General features: G+C 40.2%; 1 protein-coding gene across 1 annotated transcript in view; it reads right to left on the bottom strand.

Moving 5' to 3' along the window:
• The window catches only part of LOC104508809 (collagen alpha-3(IV) chain-like), a gene marked incomplete at its 5' end in the record, with an annotated part of 38,477 nt that overhangs the window by 10,038 nt on the left and 17,949 nt on the right, over positions 1–10,490 (bottom strand). Inside the window, 10 exons of the mRNA XM_010150545.1 lie at positions 1,325–1,464; positions 1,860–1,949; positions 3,545–3,643; positions 4,273–4,389; positions 4,792–4,881; positions 5,979–6,146; positions 7,013–7,126; positions 7,258–7,408; positions 8,797–8,894; positions 9,512–9,616. Coding sequence (XP_010148847.1) covers positions 1,325–1,464; positions 1,860–1,949; positions 3,545–3,643; positions 4,273–4,389; positions 4,792–4,881; positions 5,979–6,146; positions 7,013–7,126; positions 7,258–7,408; positions 8,797–8,894; positions 9,512–9,616 — 1,172 coding nt within the window. The remainder of the gene's footprint in view (positions 1–1,324; positions 1,465–1,859; positions 1,950–3,544; positions 3,644–4,272; positions 4,390–4,791; positions 4,882–5,978; positions 6,147–7,012; positions 7,127–7,257; positions 7,409–8,796; positions 8,895–9,511; positions 9,617–10,490) is intronic.

Here is a 10,490-nt window from a genome sequence, read left to right on the forward strand (position 1 = left end):
GGGAGAGTGTCATTGTCTCCCACGGGAGGGACCCCACGCTGGAGCAGGGGAAAAGCGTGCGAAGGCCTCCCTGTGAGGGGCAGAGATGACATGAACGGAGCAGAACCCCCACTCCCCGTGGCCCTGCACCACTCAGCGGGAGGAGGTAGAGAAAAGACGTCAGTTTGAGCCTGGGGAGAAGCAAGGGGTGGGGGGAAGGTGCTTTAAGATTTAGTCTTAGTTCTCTTTTTACTCTCATTTTGATTGATGATAAATTATATATTTTTTACCCAAGCTGAGTCAGTTTTGCCCATGACAACTAATTGCTGAGTGATCTCTCCCTGTCCTTATCTCGAGACATGAGCCTTTTCCCGTATTTTCTCTCCCCTGCCCAGCTGAGGAGGGGAGTGATGGAGGGGCTCTGGGGGACACCTGGCCTCCAGCCAGGGTCAGCCCACCTCAAGTCTTCTCCTAACACCACTGATCCTTCACACATACTAAGAATAAAAGATCTTTCTTTATTCTGTACAAAGCAACTCCAGTCTTCAGTGTTTTCACCTGCACGTAGACTTCCCTTCAATTTTATTCTAACAGCTCCTTTTTTGATCCAAACATACATTCCTTACATAATATGCAGCTATACCAAACACTGAAATGTGTATTTTTCATTGAATTCCTACTGACTTTCATGACACTAATCTCATTATGCCTCCCCAGCTAATACAGAAAATCATCAGATAATTTAGATTACGGGAGTTATAGTACGGTTTACAGCCTCAACCACGTATTTCAGATAGTCTCAAAGTAAAAAGACTCACAGTTGTTCAACACCCAGAATATGTGGGGTACAACTGTATCCAGTTGAACTAACTTAAAAGATACTGGGTTTTTTCTCTTGACAATACATATAATGTTCATATATATTGCTAAGAAAAAACCTAATTCATCTTGTGTTTTATCATGATAGTTCTAGACTGTCAAAACCCACCAGTACAATTTTAGATTACAGAACTTTCTCATTTGCTAAGATCATGTTTTTCTGTACTTTTTAACATACAAGTATTCCTGCAAGTCCTTGTTCTTAACGGATTTGCAACTTCTACAGAAACAAAGTTATTTCCAAGATATTCCTTCTTTACAAACAAGAAATTCTTGCACCAAGAGAAGAATGAAATATAATTTCCTTTCTCCTGAGTAATGACACAATAGGATTTTCATATTTCTTATCATTAACAAATCATCTACTTGTGCAAACTCTGCAGCTCTTGGTTCCATGTTGTTCTGTTTCTATAGTCAAAGGCTCTGCTTATTGCCTAGTATGACAATGATTCCATCACCTTCATACCTTTGGACCAGGTTCTCCTGGAGGCCCAAAAGATGGGTACCCAGGGTCTCCTTTGTCACCTGGAAAGCCACCATAACCTGGTGGACCAGGGTCACCCGATGGTCCTGGAAAGCCTGGAGATCCTTTCTGTCCTTTGGGACCTGGAAAAACACAGATACTAATAACGTTCTTAAAAGGATCACAATTGCACCCCACACCTTGTGTTTTGTGAACTACTGCTTCTATATTCACATATCCATTCTTCATTAAAGATGAAGTAATTTACAGAGCCAGTGATTTCATTTCTAAAACACATTAAGAAGAGGTTTCTACATGTAACAATATATACATCGAAGAAGTTATATCTCATTGAGAGAGAGGGAATACTGCATTCTGCAAGTCAAGCAAATGCTGGGGTGACAAGAAGTCTATAGGTTCTGCAAAGAATAAATCCCAGTGTAAGTACTGTGTAGAGCGCTTACAGTAACTGCTCAGGTCTGTGCAAATGCTTCTACACAGCTCTATGAATTTGTATTATGGCTTGATAGAAAATGACCTGGAATTCCCATGTCTCCTTTGTTTCCTGGTGCACCTGGGAATCCTTGTCGTCCAGGAAACCCCGGAAGACCCATAAATCCTTTGACACCTGCAAGATGAAGAAGTAAGTGTCATCTTCACATGTTTGCTTTAGACACTGGCTGGCTGGGAGAGCTGTCATGAATACAGAAGCCTCTCCCACACACCTTGTCATGGTTTTGTTTTACAAATCAACATTTGTCATAACATGTCATGGTGGTTGTTTAACAAATCAACATGCAGCCAAAGTCTAATTCTTCCTCTTGCCCCAGACAGAGATAAAATTATCATTATTGTTGGCAGAACGTCAAGGAAATAACAAACATCTTATGTACCAACATTAAAATTCAGGTTTGTGAACACAGCACTTAGGGGTAGCAACTGAAATACACTTTTGCAAATTTTGATTGAGATCAGGAATTTGTATTTACACACTGGACTCTCCTTTCATTGTCCCCCTGAGTTTGCCTGGTTTTTGGGCATGTCACAAGCACACTATTACTTACTCATTATGCACTTCTCATGACTAGTATATTCAAGAGCTTTTTCTTATCTGGCTTAGGCACTTCTCCCCCTACTCACTTATCTTTAGCTTTATTTAGCTAAAATAGCATTCAGTTTAATCACTGCAAGATCTAGTTGCATCTAGAATGCCCAGACGTCTAAATTCCAGGTTAGGTTACTAGCAACGCCTGAACATTTAGGCAGGTGAGGTCTTATTTTCTTCCACAAAATGTTAGGGAGTAGCAGAGCATTTGCACTTTTTCCTGTGATGGCTACACTGCAGTGACCACAAAGGATGTTAATGACAGAATATAGCAGTGATGCTATAATGACACACAGCATGGGTAACTGCCACCATGAGAAAAGACATTTCGATTACAAGTTTAAAATTATTTCTAATTGTCAACATTTTTATGCATCTCATAGTGTCATACGGTTTTCTAGAAAGAAGTGATCTCAAAGAATCAAAAATACATAATACAGAGAAGTAAAGATGTTTTATTAGCATTAATTTGAAAAAAACCAGATGCATTATCTCAGTCAAGGATCAACATGTATCATTATGTATGATGTCACGGTAATGGCAGAGCAAGACTCTCTGAAATGGCTGAGGTAGGTTTATAATTTATGCAGGTTCTTTTTAAGTCGGCTTTTCACTGAAGACCTGGTAACTTGCAAAATGTAAGCCAAACATACAGGCTTTGAAAAGGAAAATAGAATCAATCTCAAAAAAAACCCCAAACTTCTGAAATATCTGTGTGCACATCTGTAATGTTCCTCTTTTAGAACTCTTACTTTTCTTCATAACATTGGGAATTCAAGCTTCTCTTCATTTTCATATATACCAGTTCTTTGTCCTTGGCCTCATCAGCTTTTAGATTTAAAAGTTATTATTATTCAGGGTTTCATATTATTTTCTGTTTATCACCCCAAGCAATGATCTGTATTTGGAAGGGGACACAGAATCTTTTGGTGCTAGCTGCTATGACTTTCAAATAGCAGCTTCTGAAACTGCTCAGTTTCAGAACTCTCAGAAAAGCTTTAGAGTTAATACAGAGAATGCAGTGCTGCTGCTGGAGCCCAGTTTATGTGCTAGCACTGAGGTAATATTATCCCTGCCCTCCATGTGATACAGTAATTTTCAATATACGTATTCCATACCCGGTAGACCAGGTATTCCTTCAGACCCATCAAAACCTGGGGGACCTTGCACACCAGCATCTCCTTTTTCTCCTCTTAGACCCGTTCTTCCTTGAAATCCTAAAACGAAGTTTAATTTAAAACATATTACAAAGCAACATCTTAGAATGTAAGTTTTATAACTCTTCAAGCCAATGAAGCAGAAGTAGAGTACCGGATTTTCACTCTGCGAACACACACAAGCAAGACACAGGCTCACAGTTAATGCCTTCTGAATTTCTGGAAGTTTCTGAAAGCTCCCATAGGAAAATGCCTGCACAAAAAGCCAGCTAGCATTAGTTCAGCATGTACAACTCATACAGAGAGACTGCAGACAACATAATTATTCTGGCGGTGAAGTATTTCTGAGCAGACCCAATTTCTTAGCAATTCAGCCCATTCCTGTGCTCACAGGCTACTAAATATGTAAAACCATGTAGAGCACATATGTATAAAAGCCTCCTAGTACTACTGACGTATTATTACTGGTTTAATACAGTGAGAGTTAAGTAATATGGACTCACTAAAATGGAAATAAATATTCAATGTAACATCCAACCAGCCCATAAATAAAAAGGCAGTTACAATGTTCAGCAAGAATTATTTCAAAGCCATGTGAATACTCTCAATACTACAGTCAGTTTCTTCCACGTTTTTAGTCCACTGGAACTGCAACAGATGAAAACCCTAACTAATACAATAATGTGTACCTTTTAAGCCTCGTTCTCCTTTATTCCCAATATCAACCAAGGTCTCAGATGGGCCAGGAAAACCTTTATCACCTGGTTCGCCTTTTACTCCAAGAGACCCTTTTCTTCCCTTTAGTCCTGGGAAGCCAGGAGAACCTGCAAGAAAATACAATGAAATTTTCCAAAGAAGACTGTTGAATAGACACAATAATGATATTTGGAACATGAACGGGATGGAAAAAAATAAGAGTAAAAAAGCTCTCTGCTCTCTATTTAGCAAATCACCAGCCACTTTTACAAATACCAGTGAAACGGAAAAGGTGGCAATTCAAAACTGCTAAAAAAAGAAGAACGAATGGTGTCATTCAGTCTGTACTACACATATACAGAAGTCAAAGACTTACCAAGACTCAAAGAGATTCCGGTGTGACACACGTAATCAGAAGCGATAGCATACATCAAGATGGATCGCAAGCCTACTTCAGCATGGAAGTTCCTATATTTAAAGTAATAATGAAAGCAGATACTATGGCCACTTACCTCTGATACCCGGGTTGCCTGGTCTTCCACTAATGCCAGGGGGTCCAGGAATTCCTAACAGGCCCATTATACCTGGCTCTCCCCGCGAGCCTATGGAATTGAAGCAATAGGAACATGTTTGTTAGTATCTGATCAGTGAAACAGAACGTAACTTCAGAAAAAGACATGTGCCTGCCATTTAAGTGCTTATTGCTCACTTTTTCTCTCCATTTCTATAGCGTACTGTCAAAGCCAGTTTTCAGTCTTTAATCACATGAACAGCACTTACACACTCACTAACTCCCAAACGACCTAGATTAGTAGCTGCAACAGCTTCTGTCTGTGAATGAAATAGCCGACAGTGAGGAAAATGTATCTGAGATACCCACACAGGGATGCGACACCTGGCATGGGATGTGTGGGAAGGACATTCCTTTCTGGCTCAAGAGCTGAAGGCCAGCTGGGACATGACAACTCACCTCAAGTGACATCAGAAGCCGAGGTCTGTGCAACCGAGTCAGGCGCTACATGTTTATCATTGCTTTTATAGGTTGGGTATATATAAAAAAGTAGGTCCATATCTTTCCCACAGAATAATGGAGGATTTGATAGTAATGAAAAATCTTTGTTGGAGGTAAGAAGCATTACATACCTGATTTCTTTTATTCTACAAATCAAATGTTAACACATTTCTGAAAAAAAAAAAAACCCAAACTGCAGGGATTACCTACCTTACTTAAAGTCAGCTCTGGTTAATGTGACAGAGTTTGATCTGACTCAACTCTGTCAGACTTGAGATCTGAACTTTTTTAAGAAAAAGAAGATAGCATTAACAAGCTATCTGTTTGAAAAGGGATGCTGAGTAAGAAGTACTAAACACTTCACACTTCCGTTATGCTGGGGAGTTGCTCTGAATGTTAACTAGTTCATGTCCTCCTGTATGGCCTTTCCTGTACAAAACCCCATGTACAGTAGCCTTCTGTTCTCAGAAGACTTACAGAAAATTCCGTACTGTGTCATTCAGCTTCAAGATAAGGTTGTCTTAAAGGGAATAATGTTTATTTGTTTTCCATATAAATCTCAATGACATATGAAGGCTGTTGATGGAAAAACATTTCAGGATCTTCAATGTGGAAAAGCATGACTGACACCTTTTTGCAGAGACTGACTTAATTTCTATGTCAAAAGAAGTATTTGGGGAATCTTACCTGGCACACCAGAGATTCCTGGCCTTCCAGACTGTCCCTTGGGACCAGGTAATCCTGTATTTCCCTGAAGACCTATTAATCCGGGTTCCCCAGGATTTCCGTAGATTCCTGGGATACTCAGGCCGGGAGGACCTAGTTTTCCTTTTGAACCTTGCAAACCTCTTCCTCCTAAGAAAAATGCATCACAGTGCAGTATGGTACACGTGTCTGGAAAATAAACCTTCATCTCTATTTTGACATCATGAGTATGAAACTCCTCTTGAACTCTGCCTGTCTGAGGGCTAAACATTAGATCTGTAGGACAACACACATGCCCAGGAAATCTTAAGAGTTGTGGGTTGCTTTGGTTTTTTTGTGGTTTCTTTTTAAAGAAAAAAAGGTGAGAGTAGATAATTCTGTTCTTTCTCAGAAAGAAGCAAAGCCCAGACATGGTAAATCCACCAATTTTCCATCAACTTTCTACACACACACACAAAGAACCAAAAAAACCAACCAACCAACCAACAAAAAAAACCCCCACCCACACCCAAAAAACCCAAACCAGAAAAAAACCCCAAAAAACCCCAAAACTCCCAACCTTTTGAGATTGAAGAAGGACTGTGCTGGGTACCCAGGTGAGTTTTTCTCTTGGAACGACAAATCACACAGTATATGCAAATACTTTTAAGACCCTAAGCTGGTTGCCTGCGTAGCTGAGTTCTTCCTCTATTTGTCAAGCGTGTTGCAGCAAGGAATCTAAGTTCACACCCATATAGGAGACATGAGGGAAATATCATTCTTCCTGTGGAATTTGGGCCAGTTTGTGATTATTCTTTGTACTATACAATGGAATCCAAACCTTAATTCATCTTATTCAGTGCCTGTGTTTCCTCCCATCTTCAGAAAGTGCATCTTTAAAGTGCTGTCACATTTACCCACATACTATCCTATAACCAATATCCAGAAACAACTTCAGCTCCCTCAGGCCATTGGAAAGCAGAAACAAAACCCAGACGCACCCAGCCAAATGACACGTTTTATTCAGAAGGTCCTACCTGGTGGGCCTGTAGCTCCCTGGCCACCTGGCAAACCTGGCAGGCCAATAAGACATTCAGCAGGTTTCCCTGGAAAACCTGGATCTCCAGGAACTCCAGGTGAGCCACGGTCTCCTAAAAGAAAGGAGACTGGATTCACAATGCTTTAAGTAGAAGTTTCAGGCTTTGCGTGATCATTGTTTGACTTGGCTTCCCTTTCCTTAAAATAACTTTCTGTGCTCCTTGAACTTGTTTGACAGCAGTACCTCTTAGGCCATCATCACCATCATGTCCAGCATGCCCTGGTAGGCCTGGAAGTCCTGGAAATCCAGTATCACCTTTTGAACCAGGAATACCATGGCCTCCTGGTGAACCCAGTCTACCTGGCTCTCCAGGAATAACCATGCCTGGGTCACCCTGCAACACAGAGAGAAATGTAAACAATCCACGTGTACTGTTCTGCAGATATGCCAGCGTATTTTCTCCACTGTGTGATCAATTAACTTTTTATTAGGGTAATTTTCTCCATTGCCTGGGGACCTTTCACATTATCATTTTTAATGGCTCCAATTCAGCAGACCCTGGATGTTCCTTACTGACCCGCTACAGGTTCCATACAAGAGGCGTAACTGGTCTAGACAGCTTTTGAACTCTCTCTCCTAACTCTAAGAAATTGCTACTGAGCAACGCAAGACCCCTCCCTCCATCTGGCCTTTACTGCACTGTGATGCTCGCCATAGCTGTGAAAAGCTTTGGACCTGTATCTGAAAATTTGATGGAAGTTTGTGCAAATACATATTTTCCTTTATTTTATATGATAGTCATATTTTTATCAAAATATTTATTTAAATAATCAAAGTCAGAACCCAGATGTGTCTCAGAATACTCAAAGTCAGTTATTGGGGTTTTTTTAATCATTCTTCTGAGCACTGTTTTCCATGAAGACGGCATTATCACAAACATCCCGAGTCTTATCCCGGAAAATAAAATAAGAATTGGGTTTTTTTGGCTGACTGAACTGCTGGTTGTTTTGAGTACGAGCTTTGGGTACCAGCAAATCAATATGTTCATGAAGCAGGTTGGCAGAGCTAAGCTTACACCAGTCACCGATGATATACCTGGACCACAAAGACCACTCCACATTCAGCTGTTCTGTGGCATCAAGCACAAATTAAATAATAATTAAAAGAAAAAAAATCCACAATCCCAAACCGCACGCTTTGTCATGTCAAAAACACACACAAAAGGATGACAAATGAGCACACAAAAAAAGAGATGCCACTTTTTCCAAACTTCTAGGTGGTATTATTTTGTTCAAATGTGAATCCTGATTACAAAGTAGTTAAGAATCCTGTGTTTACATATGCCACCAGTAGACTACCTTCTGTCAATCAGCAAGTGGTGGTGGTATTACCTCCAACCTACTTCCTTTATACTTCAATTCAACAGAGCACTTGCTTAACTTAACTGCACACTTCTCACTGACCTCCACCAAACATGTGCTTAATTGTGATTTCTGAATAGCCATCTTTTCAGAAGCTGTGGCCTTAATTTTGTGCTGTAAGCAATGCAATATCCTCTGAAAACTTAAGTACCAAAACATCTCAAACACTTGGTGTTCTGAAATCCCATATCTGAATTTAAAATTTTGGCTTGAGCCCCCTTCTTTGAAATCTAATTTGATAGCTTGTGCATCATGGAAATACAGGAACTGCTGTATCCCTTACACTCCCTAATGTATTTGCTCAGTGTCACAATTAATGAATGGGACCTATGGAAAATCTGTGCTGTATTGCTAACCAAACCTTTTCTCCTGGATGTCCTAGGTTTCCAGTTCGGCCTGGATCTCCGATCTTTCCTTCACAACCTGGTGACCCTCTGCCTCCTGCAAGTCCTTTATCTCCTGCAAAAGGAATTAAATGGAAGTACAGATGCTGCATTTCCACTCAGCATTGCTGTCTTGGTTACTTGCTTCAAATCAGTCATTCAATATGGCCTTTTTTTTTTTTAAAGTGAAGCTATTCTGATGACAGCTCCCTAGTTTTTAACAAGCAGCTTGGTAGCAGTTTTAGTATCCGGGCTTTCTGCCACCTCTGACATTAGAGCAGGTATTGCATTGTGCATAACCAAAGTTGATTAAAAATAAAGTACTGACACTTGTAGAGCTCTGTAACACATATCCAGGTAAAGAGAATCCGTCTGGAGTAAGCATGGCATTCAGATGAGCTACACCTGTTTGGGAAGTATTCCAGGAAGGATCAATGTCATTTCAAGTACTTTCCTACTGCCAGTTTTGATACTTGATTCTCTGGAATACTTAAAAAAATGTCAAGCTTGCAATTTATAAGCCTGAAGTGAACCACCAGAGTGCTAAAGATACCTGCCTGTCTGATTAATGTTCATTGATTTTTGTAACTTGTTGATTGTTTTTAATGTGGACTGAGGGGGAAAAAAAAAAAGTAGATTTTTTTTTTTTGGGGTTGATTTTTTTTGAGAAGAAGATTGAAAGTAGTATTTTACCTTTTGCACCTGGGTTTCCTGGAAATCCAAGCCCTGGAAAGCCTGTGTCACCTGTTGGCCCTGGATGTCCCGATTCACCTGGCTGACCTCTTGCTCCAACCCTACCTGTACAAAGAAAATAAGTAAACTGTGATGTATCTTACCACAGAACATCAACCAGTAAAATTAGGTGGTTTATTGTTAATTTGGACTCCACTGTAGATTATGTCAGAACTCACACAGTATTTCTCCTCCAGGGCAGGTTTTCACAGGAGTCTGTGACTTAAGTTTTTATGCAATCTGCCCAAATTCCAGACTTTTAGGAACAACTACACGCAGACACAAATATTCCATTGTTGAGAATATACAAACATACATTATAGGAGTGAGGCTTGGAACAGAAGCAACTCTAAGAACAGAAGCTACCATAAAGCTGCCAAGAAATTTTCCTGTGTGACTCAGGGCAGCTTTAAGGACTATTGTTCTACAAAACCAGAGCAAATATGCCTTACAGTTAGCCTGAATGTCACTTACTCTCCTTCAGTGCATTCAAAATCTCTGCAAAATTTAAAACACCAGCAATCAAAAAAACCCCACCTAGAACACAGGCCCAAAACCCACCCAAAAAAGGAAACTTAGGTTCCTAATATCTTAGAAAAATGGTTAGGAACAGTCATGTCAAAGAGTAACCTGGAAACTTAGTAATATAGTTCTTTTATTGACTATGACCCTGAAAAGCATGAGAAGGGCCAAGGCCTTCAGGAAGATTAAGAACGCTTTAACCTGCTTTTGTTCCTTCTGATGTGAGGGTTGCAGAATTCCCTGCATCATTTAGGATAGGTTTTTGTCAAAATTAAGCCAGAGGTGCCTTTCTGGATACAGAACCTGCACCAGATGTTTCTGGTTCTTCGAGGAACCATGTCATAGCATAGGACTGCTTGGAATCTCTGCCATACTGCACAACATAAACATGGCCCTGTGCACCCTTCCTGTCTTCTTT

This window comes from Eurypyga helias, unplaced genomic scaffold (genome assembly GCF_000690775.1).
Source record: "Eurypyga helias isolate BGI_N326 unplaced genomic scaffold, ASM69077v1 scaffold11684, whole genome shotgun sequence".
Lineage (NCBI taxonomy): Eukaryota > Metazoa > Chordata > Aves > Eurypygiformes > Eurypygidae > Eurypyga > Eurypyga helias.